This window comes from Colias croceus, chromosome 29 (assembly GCF_905220415.1).
Source record: "Colias croceus chromosome 29, ilColCroc2.1".
Taxonomy (NCBI): domain Eukaryota; kingdom Metazoa; phylum Arthropoda; class Insecta; order Lepidoptera; family Pieridae; genus Colias; species Colias croceus.
Genome location: NC_059565.1, coordinates 3,988,092 through 4,010,910, shown reverse-complemented (window position 1 = coordinate 4,010,910; position 22,819 = coordinate 3,988,092). Strand labels below are relative to the sequence as shown.

Here is a 22,819-nt window from a genome sequence, read left to right as displayed (position 1 = left end):
TTATACAATAAAACCTTCCTCTTGCATCAATCACTTTATCTATTTAAAAAAAACCCCATCAAAATCCGTTGCATAGTTTTAAAGAAGCATACATAGGGATATAGGGACAGAGAAAGCGACTTTGTTTTATACTATTTAGTGATAATCTTATTGCAATTGCAATTTTACAATTTAAAATTACTATTTTCATTGAAAACATTATCTATCTGAAAACATTATTTAGGAAAGTAGGTGTCTTTTAAATGTTCGCTGAGAATGAGTCTGAGGGAGAGAATTTTTACATACAAACAGCTGTTTAAATAGTTTTATTAAGATTATTATTCCATAAGGCAATGGGAAATATTAATTTCTTATACATTAGAACTCATTGGAGGCTTAATATTTTCTGTAAATTATTACCAGTAGTCGAGTTGATAACCTCAAACACAAATCTCACAAAGCAATTGTAGAAACTTTACAGGTTGTGAACAAAAACACACATATATTAAATACAAAATTTATTTAACGTTTATCCTTACAAATATTTACAGCTTCCACATCACAGGTTATGTTCATCTCGTTGAAACAGTTGCTTCTTTCCTTGCGGCATCTTGTAGCAATTGTGTATCAACCTCATCTGCTGGTAGCTGCACATAACGCACCACAGAACCGCGAATAAAACAATTCTTCACTGACAACATGTGTGGATATTTATCCGGATCTATAACGCTTATATCCGAAAGTTTTATATTCAAGTATTGATCGACAGAATGAAGCGTACCGCATATGCTCAGGTTGTTTTTCAGCTCCACGACCACGTCCTTGCCAACTAACGATTTAAAGAACGAGTAAAATAGCATTTCGATATAGTATTTAATACAAAATTCTTGTTTGTAAATGAACCGCTTTCGAAGATGCAAAAGGTGAAAACAAATGGCTGTCAAGTGTCAATGTCAAAGTATATTTCTAAGTTTTTTTTTAATTTTTATAGCTTTAGTTGTGTCCTTGATACACACATTGATACATCAATATTAGGACTATCAAGCAGTAAGCAAAATTATTAAAAAAATTTAAGTAGTTGATAAAAATAACAGAAACTCACAAGAGCCTAAATAATTAACCAAAATAATGTAACATTTCGATAACATAGTCGAATGAATAAAAAGCAATCCACTTACAATTTTACCACAACCACAACCACAACCTTTCTTGTATGTTTATTGAATTTTAGACGCTTTAAAATTATTAAATAAATGAAAATTTATAGATTCTTATTAATAACCACATTTTAACAATATTTATTGTATTTTTATATTTAAACAAAATATACAGTTAGTGATAATCCCAAAAGACTAGTCGGTATACTACTTTTGGCCGACAATTATGAATAATTTTATAGACGTCAGATGTCAAGTTTAAATTGTCAAATGTCATTTGCTTCGTGTCGTTAATGGTGGTTTGCAAGGTGGTTTGCGTCGGTATAGCGTCTGCGTTGCATTGGTTTTATTATAATTTGTTTATTGTTTTACTTTATCACTAACCCATTGAGTAATTTAACACACTAGTCATCATGTCAACAGACGAGAACGCGGAAATTGTAATACATGCATCGATGTCATAACCCATCTTTTCGTAGTTTTTTCTTGACTAAAAAGTTGTTTTTTCCAGGACTGGGGAAATGAGAGGTTAAGTCGTGCTCAAAGAGCTGTAGAGGCGAATACATATGATGTGGATTCCTGGTCTTTACTCATACGGGAGGCTCAAACCCGGCCTATCAATGAAGTTCGTACTATGTATGAAAAACTCATTACTGCATTTCCAACTACAGGCCGGTTTTGGAAGATCTATATTGAACAGGAGGTCAGTATGGTATTTGACGAAATTTATTGTATGTCTTTATTTTATGTTTAAAACTTTTTTATTCATTTAAAACTTGCAAGTATTTATGAATAACTGTAAAATAATAACATTACTTAGATTGTAAGATGTATGTATGTAAATAACACCTAAGGACTGCAATAATGTACAAAATATTTTGTTTTCTACTCTGAACTTAATAATTAAGGTTTTATTTCTACTGCTTGAATGTAAAACATAATACTATAGTTAGTGAAGCCGCTGAGAATCATAAAAACATGCCTCGTTATTATGGTAAACTAAGTTGTTCTGTTAAGGGCCCTTTGTAGGTGAAAACGGCAATTAGGACTGTTATCTATGAGCTATAATTGAAAATATTGAAGTATTTTCGCACTGAAGTTTCTCATATGTATTACGGAACGTATTTGTGATGGGTTGACTCTTTCCAAAACATTATTGGAAAAATTTTGCTAGATAAAAAAAATCCTGAAGTTACCTCTAAAATATCATATAAATGCTCATTACAATAAAATCACAAATATTGTATTGTATAGTTGGACGAAGTAAGCCGAACTGCCTCTCTACATTATTCTTTTCATCTCACCTCGTTCAACTTCGCGAGTAGTGTAGAGGAGACATGATGTATGCACTTTATAATTCATATATCATTTACTTTTTTCACAGATGAAGGCAAGAAATTTCGAAAAAGTCGAAAAGGTTAGTATCCGTACAGCGTAAGTTAAGTTTTTTAAATTCCTAAAAGCACTGTGATATTAAATTTAAAAAGTTACTCTATAATTTAATTTTAGTCTATGCTTGTAATAGATGTAAGATGAAATAAAGATAAAAATATATGACACATGTTTTTTTTCGGTTAGGGTGTCTGTGTTCAGACATGTTGGAGGTGATTTTCTGTGGCATTTTAAGTAAATATTTGATTAAATATTTAAAAAAATGTTTAATTTATTTTTTTTGAAAAAAATTAGTATGAGTAATAAGGAAGTAGTAACTAATAGTCTTTTTGTAAAAAAATTTGCCATATGGAATGCCTAAGAAGGTCCCTTTTGACATGTATTTTATCCCTATTATAAATAATATTTAGTTCATAACTTAAATATATTTATGAAAGTATGAATGCAAAAGTAACAAAATAATCAAAAAGTGGGCAACACTTAATAAACATATTTTCCAAAAAAATACAGCAATGTAGTTGCCGCAAACATACAAAAAAATTGAATCGTCAAACCTCATTTATTGAAGTGGGTTAAAATTAGGTAACATCTCGCGTACAATTTATCATAATATTAATTATTTTTTCAATAAGTAATTATAACACTACGTGTTGAACGAAGTCCTCAAATGACTCGACACAACGTGGTCTAATCATTTATTGGTTTACCATAATGCCCGTCACGCACATACGCGATGAACGTACGAATACGCAAACCCATAAGTTTAGGACAATATTTGCAATGTAGTGATACATTAGCGAAAACATTTGTACATTGTATGAATGTTTGCAAAGTGTAACACAACTGACAGGCTTCTATGCTCCCATCCTGACTTCTATGATCTACTAGCTATGCCCCGCGGTTTTACCCGCATTTCTCCGTTTCTGATAGTCTTAGCGTGATGATATATAGCCTTTAGCCTTACTCGATAAATGGGCTATCTAACATCGAAAGAATTTTTCAAATCGGACCAGTAGTTCCTGAGATTAGCGCGTTCAAACAAACAAACAAACTCTTCAGCTTAATAATATTAGTATAGATTTAAAATACAATATACTGATCCCTTTTCAATTTTCATAAATATAACCTCTCCTTCACATTTCCTATTCTAGTTGCTATTTTTCTTTCTTGTATTCATTCATGTATTGTGGCATGCATGTAAATTACTAGTATATAAAGATAATAGTAAATTATTATATAAATGCATTCTTAGTAGCGTTGCATAATTTTCCTCAAATGTACCTAACTTAAATATTGACAAATGCTGGATCGATTTTATGGCAATGTAAGTTCGGTGGTAGGTACCTAAGTAAAACATTATCAGAAATAAGAGAAATACTAATCATATGAAAATCAGGATTGATAAGGATTGTGATTGTCCAAATATGATTTACTAGCTTTCCGCCCGCGGCTTTACACGCGTATTCCAATAAAAATCCTCATAGTTCCCGTTCCCGTGGGATTTCCGGGATAAAACCTATCCTATGTGTTAATCCAAGTTACCCTCTATATGTGCGATAAATTTCATTGTAATCGGTTCAGTATTTGCATGAAAAACTAACAAACATACATACCTACATACACATGCATCCATCCTCACAAACTTTCCCATTTATAATATTAGTAGGATAGGATAGGATATTTGTGATGCTCCCAATGTGCCAAAGAATTAATTATATTACGATAAAATTTACTTTTAACTCAGCCCCCGTAATCACAGACACAATAGAAAATCTATTGTGTCGTGGTCCGATCGGGCCGCTCGGGGCTCAATGGGTTAATATTCACAAATTTTTTTCATGAGGTAAGATGATTTTTTTTTTATTTATAGTTTTTGTAAAATTTAAGGTTTCTGCAAGGCATGTAAATTGTGTCGCGGAAGAATTCTAATCAATACCCGCGGCCCCATCATTAAAGCGGCTCGACGGAACACAGTGGGGTTTTAGTCGGTAAGAATCCGACATAACCCACGGCTCCTTCCCCGGGGGCCGTGGGTATCTTTGGAAGATTTCCCCACTATAAAAAAAAAATATAAAAAAAAGGCATGTAAATTGTTTTGTTCATAATAATGTAGGTATATCAATCTCGATAGATAGTATAATAATTATTCCCTAATTTTGAAAAGTACTATTTCTCTTTTTTTAATAGATACAGTTTTATTTAGAGGGATACATCTTATTTTAAATTTAAAAGTTTTGCCTGCTTGTCTGGATATATTTGTTAATTTATTAACGTAAAAGGTATACGACTTTTAAAGATGAAAAGAACTTTCTAGCTACTTTTTGACGCTAAAACAACATAATGTAGAGAGTGTTACAATGCGGTTATAATAGAATATTTTATAGTATGCTAAAATGCAGGCATATAAGAAATTAATAAACAGGTAATTATTATATAAAAACAGTCAAACAATTAAAAACATAATAAAGGTACAGAAGGTTGAAAAAATACATATGATTGGAAATCTGGCGCCAATCTATTCTACCATTTAATTTTACAAATAAAAAATGTGGTTTTAACATCGAAAATTAGAAAATTTCAATAAAGAATTTTCAGCTAGCTACATGTTTCAAGGAACATACACTCTTCTGATAAAATTCGGGTAATAAATCAACATTATTTCTTTACTTATAAATTAATGTAATTCCTAAAAAAATGATGAAAAATTGACAATTGTTCAACAGCTTTTCCAAAGGTGCTTGATGAAAATTCTTAACATAGAACTATGGAGGCTGTACCTCAACTACGTGAAGGAGACAAAGTGCATGTTGCCGACGTACAAGTAAGTAAAATTTAAGTTGTAATGGGCCCTTTTCACAATGGGCAGCGTTGGCCTAAAAAATGATCGTGAATATTGGCTTTTACGGCGATTGAATGATGAATAAACATTTACAATGACGGCCAATCATAGACATTTAGGCCCTCTATACTATCGTGATTGCCTCTACTCGCCCAACGATGCCATAACATGGTTTCTAAGTTATCAAATTATTTCAAAATTCAATCACTATAATATCCATCTATAGTCCATAGTTCTTAAATAATTGTGTGTATTAAAAGGTCGTCAAAATGTGTCCGAGAGAATACATTGAGATTAAAACCTTATTTCGTAGCAGTTACGTTTCAAATTATTTTATTATAAAACTCTGCCTAATAAACGTGTAGGCAGGGTTTTGCTTCGGACAATTTTTGATCGTTATTAAATATTAACTATGAATCTAGTTGTTTATTGTAATTACGTCAATGTGCACAATAAATGTCTATCTGTAAATAATGATTTTATTCTAGAGAAAAAATGGCTCAAGCATACGACTTTGCCTTGGAAAAAATCGGGCTCGACATCCACGCGTACCCCATTTGGAACGACTATGTGACGTTTTTGAAGTCGGTAGACGCCGTGGGATCGTATGCTGAGAATCAGAAAATATCTGCTGTGAGAAAGGTAAAGGATTGATGAATGTTTTTCGCAGTTTTAACTAAGAATATGTGGCAAATATCTTTTAAAACATACGATGTATTCGACAATGATTTGACTAGACTTTCTATGGAATGCTTAAATATTAATTATCATTTATAACTTACTAGATTTCCGCCCGCGGCTTCGCCCGCGTTTGCAAAGGAAAACCCGCATAGTTCCCGTTCCCGTGGGATTTCCGAGATAAAAACTATCCTATGTGTTAATCCAAGTTACCCTCTATATGTGTGCTAAATTTCATTGTAATCGGTTCAGTAGTTTTTACGTGAAAGAGTAACAAACATCCATACATCCATACTTACAAACTTTCGCCTTTATAATATATATTAGATATTAGATATGAAATGTATCTTCTGAAAAAAATTCAATTGTCTTTACTACCTATTATGGTGTCGTCTGTCATCTATTATGGTGTTTATTTTGAGGTTTCTTTTCAATTTTTACGTTGTAAAATGTACCTACTTCATAATTTGTAGGTGTATCAAAGGGCGGTGATCACACCGATTATTGGTATCGAAACACTATGGAAGGACTATATCGCATTCGAACAAGGAATTAATACTATTATCGGTAAGTTAACGTACAAAAGTCCCATGTCCCCTAGTGGGGTAAGGGGCAGTTGCATTATAGGTACATCTGTTTCACTGATCGATTTTCTTTGGTGATCAGCCTTCTGTGTCCTACCAGACCGAGACATTTTTTACTTTTTGGCAACCCTTGCAATAATTTATTTGCTTGTGACATTTCAATTAAATTCAATGCGTAGTTATCTTACAATTTTCAACTATGTATTACACAAAAATAACACTCAACACGTATTCTAACTAATCTATCTATATAAGAATTTATTTAAAATTATATAAATATACAAGCTGTGCTCTGCGGTTTTACCCGCAGTGCTCCGCTCCTGTTGGTATTAGCGAGATGATATAATATAGCCTATAGCCTTCCTCGATAAATGGGCTATCTAACACCGAAATAATTTTTCAAATCGGACCAATAGCTCCCGAGATTAGCGCGTTCAAACATACAAACTCTTCAGCTTTATAATATTAGTAATTAGTATTGATTTAAGTATGTTTATCAGCCATCCATATTCCATAACACAAGCGAAAGCTTAGTATGGGATCAGATCGTGCCGTATGTGAAAAATGTCCATAAATATTTATTATTCTAACTAATTCCACACAGCGGAACGAATGGCCATGGAACGTTCCAGAGAGTATATGAACGCACGTCGAGTTGCCAAAGAGCTAGAGACTGTCACACGAGGTTTGAATCGAAATATGCCGGCTACGCCCCCTACCGCAGATAGAGAGGAGATGAAACAGGTAAAAAAAACATTCTAGAATATTGCAGAATGTTCTGGAATGTGCTAGAATGGTTGGTGTAATGTTATAGAATGGTTGGAACATCGTAGATAATGAGTTGGAATGTAATATAATGTGATTGGAATGTGTGAAATAGTATTGTCATTCTAGAACATTCTAGAGTTATTCTAGGATAGTTGGAATGTGCTAGAATCGTTGGAACATTGTTTGATAGGGTTGACATGTGATAGAATGGCTTGAAATGTGGTAGAATGAGTTGGAATGTGATTTGAAAGAGGGATATAGTCGGTGGAATGTGATAAAATGGTGTGGAATATTCTATAGGGTTGGTGGAATATTGTAGATAGGGTTGCTATGTGTTTGAATTGTTTGAAATATGGTAGAATGAGTTGGAATGTGTGAAACAGTTGGTGAAATGTGTTAGAGTGGTTGGAATTTTCCAAAATAGTTCATTTATACAGCATATTGTATTTTGTACTCGTGTCTTTTAGATGCATATTTAGATAATTTTACTTCCTGTTTTTTTTATGTTATTAATGACTCGCAAACAAAGGATTCATTTAGATTTATTATCTGTTTCATAACTCGTAACTTTTTATTGTATACTAGCGGTACGCCCCGGCTTCGCCCGCGCAGTCAAAAACCCGCATAGTTCCCGTTCCCGTGGGATTTCCGGGATTGCGTCATTTTCCCGGGATAAAAGTAGCCTATGTACTTTCTCGGGTATCAACATATCTCCATACCAAATTTCATGAAAATTGGTTCAGTAGTTTAGGCGTGATTGAGTAACAGACAGACAGACAGAGTTACTTTCGCATTTATAATATTAGTATGGATTTTAATGATTTTCCCTGTTTTTTATGTTCAATTTTCTAAATTCTCTTCGAGGTGGAACTATGGAAAAAGTACATATCCTGGGAGAGATCGAACCCGCTACGTTCGGAGGACACAGCGCTAGTTGCCCGTCGTGTTATGTTCGCGATAGAACAATGTCTCCTGTGCCTGGCCCACCACCCGGACGTGTGGCATCAGGCCGCACAGTTCCTGGACCATTCCGCCAAGCTGCTGCAGGAGAAGGGGGTGAGTTGTGATGTTATAGTGCGTTATTGTCTGTTATAGCGGTTTTATAGTGTGTATAGTACGTTATAGCGGTGTTATAGTGCCTTATAGTGTGTTATAGTCTGTTATAGCGGGGTTATAGTACGTTATAGTCTGTAATAGCGGAGTTATAGTACGTTGTAGTCTGTTATAGCGGTGTAATAGTACGATATAGCGGGGTTATAGTGCGTTATAGTGATAGAGCAGTGTCTCTTGTGCCTGGCCCACCACCCGGACGTGTGGCATCAGGCCGCACAGTTCCTGGACCATTCCGCCAAGTTGCTGCAGGAGAAGGGGGTGAGTTGTGCTGTTATAGTACGTTATAGCGGTGTTATAGTGTGTTATAGTGCATTATAGCGGTGTTATAGTGCGTTATAGTCTATTATAGCGGGGTTATAGTACGTTATAGTCTGTTATAGCGGAGTTATAGTACGTTATAGTCTGTTATAGCGGTGTTATAGTACGATATAGCGGGGTTATAGTGCGTTATAGTGATAGAACAGTGTCTGCTGTGCCTGGCCCACCACCCGGACGTGTGGCATCAGGCCGCACAGTTCCTGGACCATTCCGCCAAGTTGCTGCAGGAGAAGGGGGTGAGTTGTGATGTTATAGTGCGTTATAGTGTGTTATAGTGCGCTATTACAGTGTTATAGTGCGATATAGTCTGTTATAGTGCGTTATAGCGGGGTTATAGTGCGTTATAGTGATAGAATTAGAATAGATTATTCCGTAACTTCGCAGATATCAAAAAACTTTAAACTGAAATCGAAAGTACATAACCTAATGAGTAAAATGGCCATAATAAATTTTTAAAAATGCGTACAACATCTTGAACTCAACATTATGAAAAACGTAAAATTTGCCACTTGCATGAACTTCTATGCGACCCAAGTTTTTTTACCAATTTCATTATCAAGTTACGTGTATTTTTATTAATTTTGACAATAATTTTCAGGATTCAAACGCAGCGAAACTATTCTCTGAAGAAGCGGCCGCAGTATATGAACGGGCAACGAGCGGACCGTTAAAACAATCTACATTGTTGCATTTTGCACACGCGGACTATGAAGAGAGTCGATTACATTATAATAAGGTATTTAATTACTAGAGGTGTAGTCGATTAAAATATGTAATGTAATTAAAATAATTAAATAACACACAGGTTGAAAAAAAATTTACGGAATTTTTTGAAATTTTTGTGAAATTTTTTAACAGCATTTTTTTATTTTTTTTAACCTATCTTCGTTTATTAGTATGTTGAATAATTATAAAATTTATCACTCTTTATTCTGAAGTCATTTGAAAAAAAATTCACACTTGATAAATTGCAAGATTTTTGTAAACTTTTTTTACTATAGCTGTATATTAATAAAAATTCGATCACATAGTGGGATTCGAACTTGCGGACAATCCGGGGCGTACTTATATATTTTTTTTAAATTTAATATGCACATTTTACCAACATTTTTACTCATATTTTCTAATATTTAGGTGCACCAAGTATACACCCGCTATCTGGACATGGCGGACATCGAACCCACACTAGCGTATGTTCAATACATGAAGTTTGCTCGACGAGCCGAAGGGATAAAGTCCGCTAGAACCGTGTTTAAACGGGCTAGAGAGGATCCTAGGTAAGTATTTTAGTTTTTTTTTCATATTAATAAAAATTAGGAGAGTTATTTTAACTAATCCATACTAATATTATAAATGCGAAAGTAACTCTGTCTGTCTGTTACTCAATCACGCCTAAACTACTGAACCAATTGCCTGAAATTTGGTAAGGAGATATTTTGATACCCGAGAAAGGACATAGGCTACCTTTTATTGCGAAATGTACCATGGGCGAAGCCGGGGCGGACCACTAGTTTTATATAAAATATGAGATACGAGATTACTATGTAAATAAAGTAACATTCTTGCAAATAAATATAATTTGCATTTGAATTTTTATGATTATTATTTAGAACTCGCTTCTTGTCCCGGCTTCGCCTGCTTGATCCCAGATAAATAATAGCCTGTTTTATTCGGAGATGATTTAGCTTATAAATGGCGAAATAATTTAAATCGGTTAAAATTTCTTGCCAAAATAAAACTACATCTTTACAGAGTAAACATAAACTATATTTTTACATTAATTTCGAATTTAAAATCAATTACATATATTTTACTAGGTTTCCGCCCGCGGCTTCGTCCGCGCAGTCAAAGAAATACCCGCATAGTTCCCATTCCCGTGGGATTTCCGGGATTGCGTCATTTTCCCGGGATAAAAAGTAGCCTATGTCCTTTCTCGGGTATCAAAATATCTCCATACCAAATTTCATGAAAATTGGTTCAGTAGTTTAGGCGTGATTGAGTAACAGACAGACAGACAGACAGAGTTACTTTCGCATTTATAATATTAGTGTGGATTTATTTCTTAACCGACTTCAAAAAAAAGGAGGAGGTTATCAATTCGGCCGGTATGTTTTTTTTTATGTATGTACACCGATTACTCCGAGGTTTCTGAACCGATTTACGTGATTCTTTTTTTGTTCGATGCGGGGTAGGCCCAGTAGTTTTTATTTTATGAGCATTTTTTATGTATTTGTAAATGTTGCAAGTGCAAGTTTGAAGTCGGTTGTTTTTAACGCAGTTATCACTTGTTTCAGATCTCGATACCACGTATTCGTAGCAGCGGCTCTAATGGAATATTATTGTTCTAAGGATAAAAATATTGCGTTTAGAATTTTCGAATTGGGCCTTAAGAAGTTCTCACACATTCCCGAATATGTGCTCTGTTATATTGATTATTTGTCGCATCTTAATGGTAAGTTACATCTGTACTAATATTATAATGCTGAAGAGTTTGTTTGTTTGAACGCGCTAATCACGGGAACTACTGGTCCGATTTGAAAAGTTCTTTCGGTGTTAGATAGCCTGTTTATCGAGGAAGGCTATAGGCTCGCTATCTCGCTCACACCACAGAAGCGGAGCCACGCGGGTGAAACCGCGGGGCAAAGCTAGTAAAAATTATTTTAAGTAATAGGTAAATACAAAAAAAGAATCAGATTAAAAAATAAATTGTTTTTTTGTTTTTTTCTACGAAAAATCGAGATGGTGTAAAAATTAATAGAAATTTATTATTATTACAACTTCTTCGGTTTTCTAGCACTTCAAGAAACTTAAAGAATATCCAAAAATATAATAAATTGAATATAGCATTGTATAACAATAGAATTAGTTCGAACTATAATTTGCAATTTCCTTAAATAATGAGAAGTAAAAGAAAATCATCACCATTAGTACTTTTCCCTCTTTTTTTCGCATTTTTAACTATTTCTATACAATTTTTTTACTTACTTTTCCCTCTTTTTTTCGCATTTTTAACTATTTCTATACAAGGGATGTAAGGGGATATCGACAGTCATCTAGATAGCCCAACTGCCAACCTTACCTGCTCGTGGTACATCCTGCTATGCAACGGACAAGGCACTGGCGACCGACAAATGGCGGTATAACCATTTCTAAATCTGAGACTTACAAATCTAAATAATCGACAATGGGCAGCAGCATTGTCGATTAAAATAAGTCTCACTGCGGTCACCAACACGTCTGCCCAGCGCGGTGACTAGGGCATATCCTCCCAGATATAGGAAAATAATATGAAAGTTGCATCCAATAAACGGCCCCCAGTTCCCGGTCGCTCCGCTATTCCTGGTCATGGTAGCGACCAAGGTAACGGCGGGGCAGGGGGTGCTAGGAATCCCCGGGTTAATGATGGCTACCGTAAACGACTGACCTTGGCTACGTATAACGGACGAACTCTTCGACTAGACGAACACATCACAGAACTTGAGACCGAGCTTAGTCACATCAGATGGCACATTGTGGGCTTATCTGAAGTCCGAAGACAGGGAGAGGACACTGTGACCCTAAAGTCAGGCCACTTACTATACTATCGAGAGGGAGACCAACTTTCCCAAGGTGGTGTTGGTTTCGTTGTTCATAAGTCACTCGTTAATAACTTAGTAGAAATCGGGAGTGTGTCTAGTAGAGTTGCGTTTTTAGTACTAAAGATAACCAAAAGGTACTCCTTGAAGGTTATCCAAGTGTATGCTCCAACGTCTGCGCACTCTGACGATGAGGTCGAAGCTATGTACGACGACATAGCCAAAGCTATGTCTAATTCTGAGTCACATTTTAAGATTGTTATGGGTGACTTCAATGCTAAGGTTGGACTTCAAGAATGGGGTGAAACAAGAGTGGGTCCGTACGGCTATGGATGTAGAAATACAAGGGGTCAAATGCTTGTAAACTTTCTCGAGCGCCAGAGGCTATACAGTATGAGCTCATTTTTCAAAAAGAAGCCTCATAGAAAGTGGACATGGCAGAGCCCAGATGGCATGACAAAGAACGAGATAGACTTTATCCTTACCGACAAGCGCTACATATTCACCGATGTCTCTGTGATCAGTAGGTTTAATACCGGAAGTGACCATAGAATGGTAAGAGGTACGCTTAATATTGATGTGCAGCTAGAGCGTAAGCGCCTGATGAAGTCCACTCTACGTCCGAAGCTACTTTATACCCAGGATGTTTCTGAAAAGTTCCAGCTTGAACTAAAAAATAGATTTGAAGCGTTGCCATTGAACGACGAAGATGTTAATACCACTAGCAATGAGCTTGTAAGGATAATTCGTGAGGTGGGACACAAATACTTTCGACCAACGAGGAAAGAGCATAAATCGAAGCTTTCTGGCGCGACTCTAGATCTGATGCGCAAGAGGAGAGAATGCGGTAACAAAGATACCTCAGAATACCGAGAGCTGAACAAGGAAGTGAAAAAACGTATTCGGCATGACATCCGCCAACATAATACAAAAACCATCAAAGAGGCCATAGAAAACAACAAAGGCTCTAAAGTCTTCACTAAGCCATATACTTCCCATTGTCACATCACCAAACTCATAACATCTGAAGGTAACATAGTCTCTTCGAAACCAGAAATACTTATAGAAATCGAAAGATACTATAGCGATTTATATGGACAGAAAACACAAAGGTCTGAAATGCCTACTGCGGTTGATCCAAGAGCCAAGCTAACTCGCCACTATACAGACGAACTGCCGGATATTGACGTGGACGAGATCAAGATAGCACTGGAGCAGCTTAGGAATAATAAGGCTCCTGGGGAAGATGGAGTTACAGCTGAGCTCATTAAAGCTGGAGGATCACCTCTAATAAAGGAACTCGCTAAGCTCTTTAACTCTGTCCTCCACAGCGGCTCAATCCCAGAAACATGGAGTAGGAGTGTAACGGTACTGTTTTTCAAAAAAGGTGATAGAACAGCGTTGAAAAACTACCGTCCTATATCCCTCTTAAGCCATGTATACAAGCTGTTTTCAAGGGCAATCACAAATCGTGTCGCTCGTAAGCTTGACGAATTTCAGCCACCTGAACAAGCAGGATTCCGACAAGGCTTCAGTACCGTAGATCACATACACACACTGAGACAAATCATTCAAAAAACAGAAGAATATAACCGACCTCTTTGTCTGGCATATGTTGACTACGAAAAAGCCTTTGATACCATTGAAACTTGGGCTGTATTGGACTCTTTGCAGCGAGCCCAAATTGATTACCGCTATATCGAGGTGCTGAGATGTATTTATGAAACCGCTTCGATGACCGTTCAAGTACAAGGACAGAGTACAAGATCAATTCAACTGCAACGTGGAGTAAGACAAGGCGATGTCATATCGCCAAAGCTTTTTTCAAGTGCGTTGGAGGACATCTTCAAGACACTCGATTGGAAAGAACGGGGAATCAACATTAACGGCCGATACATCTCGCATCTGCGCTTTGCAGATGATATAGTTATTATAGCAGAATCCGTGCAAGAGCTCGATGAAATGTTAAACAATCTGAACAGTTCTTCTCAGCGGGTTGGTCTCAAGATGAACTTGGACAAGACTAAGGTCATGTTCAACGCACACGTAGTCCCGAGACCCGTGAGCGTGAGTGGATCCGTGCTAGAAGTTGTGCAAAACTACATCTATCTTGGCCAAAACATTCAACTAGGCAAACACAACTTCGACGTGGAAGCTAGCAGAAGAATTCGTTTGGGTTGGGCAGCATTTGGCAAGCTTAGTTACATATTTAAGTCGGCAATCCCACAGAGCTTAAAAACGCGCGCATTTAACCAGTGCATCCTACCTGTAATGACGTACGGAGCCGAAACGTGGACCCTTACATGCGGACTCATCCATAAGTTCAACGTTGCGCAGCGGGCTATGGAGCGAGCTATGCTAGGAGTTTCTTTGTCTGATAAAATTCGCAACGAGGTTATTCGACAAAGAACCAAAGTAACCGACATAGCTCGCAAAATAAGCACGTTGAAGTGGCGGTGGGCTGGCCATGTGTGTAGAAGAACAGACGGTCGATGGAGTCGGCATGTACTCGAATGGAGACCACGTACAGGCAAGCGTAGTGTAGGACGCCCTGCGGCGCGTTGGACTGACGACTTAAAGAAGGTGGCCGGCATTGGGTGGATGCGATATGCAGAAGAAAGAGAAAAGTGGCGAGATCTGGGAGAGGCCTACGTTCAGCAGTGGACGGGTATAGGCTGATGTGATGTGATACAATTTTTTTGTTTAATTTACCTTGCTCATACTACAATAATTTTGTGTCTGTCCTTTTAGAGGACAACAACACGCGTGTCCTTTTCGAGCGGGTTTTATCATCTGGTAGCTTGAAACCGGAAAGCTCGGTGGACATTTGGAATCGATTCTTGGAGTTTGAGTCAAATATTGGAGATTTGATCAGTATTGTGAAAGTTGAGAAGCGGAGACAGGCTGTGCTTGAAAAGGTGAGGTTTTTGGGAAAAGATAGTCGATGTTTATACTTTTTCTAATTTGTTTGTACATATGTTTGATTGACGTACTATAAATAACTATATTCATAATTATTGTGCTCAAAACTGTCCGAAACAAAACTCTGCTTAACCTATATTAGGCAGAGTTCATACAATAAACAAGTGATAACTGCGTTAAAAACAACCGACATCAAACTTGCACTTGCAAAAATGCCCATAAAATAAAAACTACTGGGCCTATCCGAATAAAATTTTTATGGGACCAATTCGACACCATCCCGCATCGAACAAAAAAAGAATCACGTAAATCGGTTCAGAAACCTCGGAGTAATCGGTGTACATACATAAAAAAAAAAACATACCGGCCGAATTGATAACCTCCTCCTTTTTTGAAGTAGGTTAAAAACAGTGCAAATAATACATAATATATCAAATCAATTATTATTAAATATTATCTATACTAATATTATAAATCCGAAGAGTTTGTTTGTTTGTTTGAACGCGCTAATCACAGGAACTACTGGTCCGATTTGAAAAATTATTTCGGTGTTAGATAGCCCATTTATCGAGGAAGGCTATAGGCTATATAATATCATCACGCTAAGACCAACAAGAGTAATGCGGGTGAAACCGCGGGGCGCAGCTAGTAATTAAAATATAAAAAAATAAACCGCGTAATTTTCGCTATATTATTCTATGGTAAATATTCGAAAATACAATATATTCCTAAATTAATTTTAATTTTAAAATTTGCTATTTTTATGAACATTTTTTATTCCTACTAAAATAATATTTATTTATTTATTTAGATTAAAGAATTCGAAGGCAAAGAAACAGCGCAACTGGTCGACAGATACAAGTTTTTAGATCTCTACCCTTGTACAATTGCTGAGCTGAAATCGATTGGATATACTGAGGTTAGTAGATTTATATTATATTAAATTAAATATGATTTTTAATAATAATTGGTTATTAAATAGATATCGAAGAAAATTTAAAACAATTATTTTAAGAATATTTTTTGTCTGTATTGTGTAATTATCGTTTTAACGTTTGAATTAATTTTTAAAAATCCAAAATGGCCTAGTCTTCTTGAATAAACTGTTTTTTAAACCTGTCATGTTATATAACCATTAACCAAACGACAAAAGGCAAAATATTGCTAAAAAAAAATTGGTTGTCTGTAAAGTCGATTTACTGACGATAGTTGAACGTGACAACGTCCGATTGTGCTTCTTTGTCGCTCGTTCCGCGCTCTCGCTCGCACTTCAAGCGTTACACGGAACGCCTCAGATGAGTCAGAGCGAGGTAACGCCGCATGAGTCATGTTTTTTCGTGCGTGCAGCCGGCTCTATCGAATTATAAGACGTTGTCACGTCAATAAGTCGCATCAAATAAATATATGTTTTAAACGTAGTAACGACTCCTTAACTTATGTAAGTAATGTACAAAAGATATTATAAATTAAATTTTTACTCTCTAATTAATTAAAATAACAAAAAACTAATATTTTCTTGACTGACCGGTTGGCTTGGTTGGTAGTGGCCCTGCCTTCCAAGCCAGAGGTCGTGGGTTCGATTCTCACCCGTGGCAAATATTTGTGTGATGAACATAGATGTTTGCTCTGTGTCTGTGTGTTGATTATCTATATAAATATTTATTTAAAATTATATATAAATGTTTATCAGCCATCTGGTTTCCATAACACAAGCGAAAGCTTAGTATGGGATCAGATCGTGCCGTGTGTGATTGTCCTGAAATATTTATTTATTTGTTTCTAGGTAGCAGCGATGTCAAATAAATCTTGGGCTCTGGGCGGAGCCTTAGCGGGTATATCGCCTGAACTAGCCGCTGTTATATTAGGACAAAAGTAAGTTTACACTTTAGGAGATATATAACGAACTAAGTAAATTTACACTTTAGGGGATATATAACGAACAAAAGTAAGTTTACCCTTTAGGAGATATATATCTAACTAGCTGTGCCCTGCGGTTTTACCCGCATTGCTCCGCTCTTGTTCGTGTTAGCGTAATGATTTATAGCCTTCCTCGATGAATGGGCTATCTAACAAGAATTGTTCGAATCGGACCAGTAGTTTCTGATATTAGCGCGTTCAAACAAACAAACCAACTACTCAGCTTTATACTATTAAAAAAAAAGTGAAGTCCCATGTCCCCGTAGTGGGGTAAGGGGCAGATGCATTATGCATACATCTGTTTCACTGATCGATTTTTCTTTAGGGACAAGTAGGTGATCAGCCTTCTGTGTCCTACCAGACCGAGACATTTTTTTTTTCTTCGTCTCCACCGGGAATCGAACCCAGGACCCCTCGGTTCTACGCTCACGCGTCAACCACTGTACCAAGGAGGCGGTCAAAAATCGCTTTATACTATTAGTATAGATTTATTATGGCGGAGTACAAGACACTTAAATAAAATGTTGTTTTTAAGCGGTCTCTACCGAAAATTTATATAATACTAGTGGTCCGCTCCGGCTTTGCTCGTGGTACATATTTCGCAATAAAAGGTAGCCTTTGTCCTTTCTAGGGTATCGAAATATCTCCATACCAAATTTCATGCAAATTGGTTCAGTAGTTTAGGCGTGATTGAGTAACAGACAGACAGACAGAGTTACTTTCGCATTTTTAATATTATAGTATGGATTAACATTAAACTACTCTTCAGAGATAATATTATTTTTTGCCATTTTTCAGAGATAATGATCCAAATAAAGACATAGCTCGTCCAGACACGAGTCAAATGATCCCGTACAAGCCGAAATCGAACCCGCTACCCGGAGAGCATCCGATACCTGGTAAGTTATTCATTTATTTATATTTAAATGAATTTGTAAAAGTATAGAAAATATTGAAACTTTTTACTTATCTACCATAATTTATCCTTTTTTTACACTATTTTTCCGTCACAGATGGTTCCCATTTGTGGCTGTGGACTATATACACATTTTTACTATTTGACACATCTATACACTATTGGTCCGATTTTTACACTTCCCGTCATGTTTATCACGCGTTTTTTGCCATTTTAACCCCTTTTTTTCGCAATTTTGTCTATTTTTTGTAAATTTTACTGATTTTTTTTGCATTTTTTTGTATTTTTTTCACATTTCCGTGTATTTTATATACATTTTCTATATATTTCAAGGTGGTTCGTTCCCGATGCCCCCGCCGTGTGCATTGCTGTGTACTATGATGCCGCCGCCCAGTTCGTTCCGCGGGCCATTCGTAGCCGTGGATAGACTTATTGCGTTGTTCAATAGAATCTCGCTGCCGGATAAACGTGAGTTAACAACTATCAGTTTTAATTAAAAAAAAAATGTGTCCGTGTACTAGTGTACATACGTAAGAAGTGAAACTTCTTTATGAACTTATTTTTTTTTAAATAATTTACTTACAACTTTACAGAAATACGTCGAATCACGCGTGGTAGGGATAAGAAAAAAATGGCGCGTAACGGAAAAATGTCACGCGTAACGAAATAATGTTACGCTGAATTTTTTTCCAACGGCCAACCCCGATAAAGAAGTTTCACTTCAAAAATAAAAAAAAGAACTGCTGCAAACCGATTTTTATGAATTTTAGCACACACATATAGAGGGTAACTTGGATTAACACATAGGATAGGTTTTATCCCGGAAATCCCACGGGAACGGGAACTATGCGGATTTTCCTTTGAAAACGTGGGCGAAGCCACGGGCGGAGAGCTAGTAATATTATAACAGGATCAGTTCCTCTTTCATGGGGAAACTACTGAATGGATTTTGATGTAATTATAATGTCTGTATGTTTGTACGTTTATTACTCTGCAGTCTGCATATCTGTGTTTATAATATGAGTAACAGATAAACAGACAGAGTTACTTTCGCATTTATAATATAAGTATGGATTCTTATATATATGTTTGTATGTCTGTACACAGCACCTTTACCAACGGAGGGCGGTGATAGCAAGCTCTTCGATCTCGCCCGCTCTGTGCATTGGATAATGGATGACGACGGTGTCACCACTGTTACTAATAAGGTAAGGTTTTGAGGGTAGTTGGGGAAAAAAGTGGGGAAAGTTGAGGGTAGTTTGAAAAAAAATTAAGGTCAAGTTTTTATTGAGGGTAGTTGTTAAAAATGAAATGGCGGTATTTATTCGGCTTATTTATTCAATATAAAAACTTTAGTTGTAATCTACCAAAAAAAAAATTACCATTAGCAATTTTTATCCATGTTGATTTTTTTTCAGCTCTTTAAAATTATAATTTTAGTTGGCTTGGTGGGCAGTGACCATGCCTTCCAAGCCATAGGTCGTGGGTTCGATTCCCACCCGTGGCAAATATTTGTGTGATGAACATAGATGTTTGCTCTGTGTCTGGGTGCTAATTATCTATAAATAAGTATTTATTTAAAATTATATGTGTATGTTTATCAGCCATCTGGTTTCCATAACACAAGCGAAAGCTTAGTATGGGATCAGATCGTGCCGTGTGGGAAAATTGTCCTGAAATATTTATTATTATTTATTATAATTTTATTTATCCTACAATAGTAGAGAATTTTACTTTTTTAAACATATATTTATTTATCAACAGGCTCGTCGCCGAAAAGCAGGTGACGATTCGGATGACGACGATCTTGGAGTAGCTCCGCCTGTTAACGACATTTATAGACAGAGACAACAAAAACGCGTTAAATAGAGACGGATGTATGGGGCTAGTGTGGGGTGTGAAAGAGACGGAATATACTACATATTTTGTTAAAACAATGTTGGAAAGGGATAGTAATATTGCATGGTCTGGTGTGTGAAAGAGATGGAATGACGGAATAAATTGTTTAGTGTGTATTTTCATCAGATTTTTTTTTAAAGCGGATTTTTTATCAGAATAACAATTATTTCAAATATGTATGTTGTGTTCAGTTTTTATTTTGAAAATTTAGATAAAAATCCTTATGTATTTGGAAATTGCGGCCCTTGCGTTTGTTTAAATGTATTATTATTATGGAAGTACGAGTGTAAGAAAGAGAAAGTAGTAAGAAAGAGACGGAATCAGGTCTAAAATGGCCGTGTTCAATAATTTAGGAAAAATATAGCCTTAATATTGTAAAACTATTCGTATTCGTCTATTTTTTTTGACATAAATTGTTAGAGATAAAATTATTTTAAGATTAAGTAAAAAAATATTTTAAATAAGCATGTTTCAAAGCAATAATGTATTTTATCGGTATTAAAGTAATTTTGTCACTTTCTGCCTTATGTCAAATAGTGTAAAAGTGAAAGAGAGAGATGATAATTAATATTGTGTAAAGCTCTTTGACTATTTTTAGTGTGTAATTGGTATATTAAATATTGACGGTACAATAAACAACTATATTCACAATCACGTTTAAAACTGTCCAATGCAAAACTCTACCAACGCGTGTATGAGGCAGAGTTTTCTAATGAACAATACAATAGGCTTTGAACATTACTGCAACGAAATAAAGTGTTAATTTCAATGGATGGTTACAAAAAGCCGCTCAGATTAACTAGCTGTGCCCCGCAGTTTTGCCCGCAGTGCTCCGCTCCTGTTGGTCTCAGCGTGATGATATATAACCTATAGCCTTCCCCGATAAATGGGCTATCTAACACCGAATTTTTTTTTAAACGCACCAGTAGTTCCTGAGATTTTAGATTCCTCTTCAGCATTATAATATTAAGTAGATGACCTTTAAAACGTTAGTATAGTGAGTTAGTCTAGTTGCTTATAGTATGTCAATGCAAATAATTTTTTAGTTTTACAAAGTGATCTTAATTTTGATTTCCAGTTATTATAATTTTTTACAGTTTAGAAACCTGAATCATGAAGTATTGTAATTTTTTTGAACCCATACCCAAACCTGGAAAAAAATACGTAATTTATACCTAGCCTAAAATAGTATAAAAAAAGAACGTGTGTGCCAAGCACACGTGTCAGAAGTGAAACTTCGCTAGCAAGATTCAAAGATACCGAAATCGTCGCCTTACTCCATGGCATAACGGTATTGCGGTACGCAAAAAAATTTTACTCTCAACTCGCCTAAAGAAGTTTCACTTTAAAAACCAATATAGTTTAACAGAAATACTGCCAATTGGTATCTAATTAAAAGAGTTTATTTTGTATGCATTGTAATTAATAAAATAAGTACTGTATTGTATTGTTTTGTGTTTAAAATGAATTTAGTTAATGTAGGATAATGAGAAATAAATTTTTGTACCATACTTTTTGTTTCATTTTACCCCTTACCTATGATAGCATTTATTTTCAAATTCAACCATGAGTTAGCGCGCAAGAGCAACTTTTGTCTCCGCAACTATTTTGTCTCTCCCATCAACTCTATGGGCTAGTAAAAGTCTCCCGGGAGTTGCGTCGCTACGTGCGCGTTTCTTACTGTGTGAAATCTTCTTATATATAAAAATGAATCGCAAAATGTGTTGGTATGCGCATAACTCGAGAACGGCTGAACCGATTTCGATAATTCTTTTGCACGCCTCATAAGCGAAGCGTTGAGGTGGGTACTACTGTCACTTCGCGCAAAACATCTGATTTTTCAAACTTAAAATGTCTTTATGTATAATACATTGCACTTGTAAGATAATACATACACACACATATTAAGAAAAAACACTATTTTTAACATTCATGATATTTTTGATGTCATTTTTGTTATTTAAACTAGTTAAAAAACAGTTTAAAAAAGTTCTGTCTTGGACGTCCGTGTGTCTGTATGTGCGGAGGATTTTCTTGTTAACACGATAGCGACCGAAATACTTTACTAATCGAGTCTTTTTTTTTTCTCTTACGCTTGAGTATGCTCAGGAATAGAACCCTTTCATTTTTCAGGGTCTGATTCGATGTGGTTTAATTGTTATTAAATAAACAAAAAAAAATATTGACTGTTCTCCATAATAATTTTAGTATATCTATAGATATATATTCTTTATTTACACCATATACATAAAAAAAATACGAGACAGTACAAGAGCATTGGCACATAAGAACAAGTGTATCAACATACTTATATTATATACACCTTTATCAATTTTATTGTAAAGGATGAGATTATGAGGCGTGCACTTTTGGATTTTCCAAACTTTTTTTATTATATTCCTTGAAGTACGAGGATGGATCTTATGTAGAGAAAACGTTAACATGTACCACGGGCGAAGCCGGGGCGGACCGCTAGTGTTAGTATAAAAACGTAATTTGGGAAGCTTGCACACATTTTACAACAATTTTTTTCGGGAATTTTTATTTACACTCGCCACTATTTTACAAAATAACCGACTAAATTTATCGGTCAACCTTGCCGAATACGATATCGAGGGTTCCCAATATTGCTACTATGTTGGTCAAAATGAGATTTTTGCCGACTTTCTCTAGCTGCGAGATGAGCGAAGCCTGGCGCTTTTTTATCGGGCTAATTTTGCATCTGAGAAGGAAATATGAAAAACATATGAATATTTTAAATA

The 22,819-nt window shown here is 35.7% G+C and overlaps 2 protein-coding genes across 2 annotated transcripts; one reads left to right on the top strand and one right to left on the bottom strand.

Moving 5' to 3' along the window:
- Positions 1 to 482: 482 nt before the first annotated feature.
- LOC123704380 (U6 snRNA-associated Sm-like protein LSm2) lies at positions 483 to 912 on the bottom strand. Its single transcript, XM_045652740.1, has one exon. It carries the CDS (start codon positions 837 to 839, stop codon positions 552 to 554), a length of 288 nt encoding a protein of 95 aa, XP_045508696.1. The 5' UTR covers positions 840 to 912; the 3' UTR covers positions 483 to 551.
- Positions 913 to 1,430: 518 nt separating this feature from the next.
- Positions 1,431 to 20,215, top strand: LOC123704392 (protein suppressor of forked). Its single transcript, XM_045652752.1, has 18 exons — positions 1,431 to 1,576; positions 1,648 to 1,839; positions 2,521 to 2,553; positions 5,252 to 5,349; positions 5,856 to 6,009; positions 6,519 to 6,612; positions 7,234 to 7,373; positions 8,262 to 8,453; positions 9,427 to 9,564; positions 9,963 to 10,105; positions 11,123 to 11,280; positions 15,155 to 15,321; positions 16,137 to 16,244; positions 17,109 to 17,197; positions 18,041 to 18,141; positions 18,492 to 18,626; positions 19,266 to 19,366; positions 19,923 to 20,215. The coding sequence occupies exons 1-18, from the start codon at positions 1,550 to 1,552 to the stop codon at positions 20,025 to 20,027; spliced, it is 2,175 nt and encodes a 724-aa protein (XP_045508708.1). The 5' UTR covers positions 1,431 to 1,549; the 3' UTR covers positions 20,028 to 20,215.
- The last annotated feature ends 2,604 nt before the right edge of the window (positions 20,216 to 22,819 follow it).

Excerpts from the sequence above, each read along its gene's own strand:
- LOC123704392 (XM_045652752.1), top strand. The coding sequence starts at position 1,550 with ATGTCAACAGACGAGAACGCGGAAATT. Across the intron at positions 2,554-5,251 it reads ATTTCGAAAAAGTCGAAAAG|CTTTTCCAAAGGTGCTTGAT; the intron begins GTTAGTATCCGT and ends ATTGTTCAACAG. Across the intron at positions 6,010-6,518 it reads AAATATCTGCTGTGAGAAAG|GTGTATCAAAGGGCGGTGAT; the intron begins GTAAAGGATTGA and ends CATAATTTGTAG.
- LOC123704380 (XM_045652740.1), bottom strand. The coding sequence starts at position 839 with ATGCTATTTTACTCGTTCTTTAAATCGTTAGTTGGCAAGGACGTGGTC.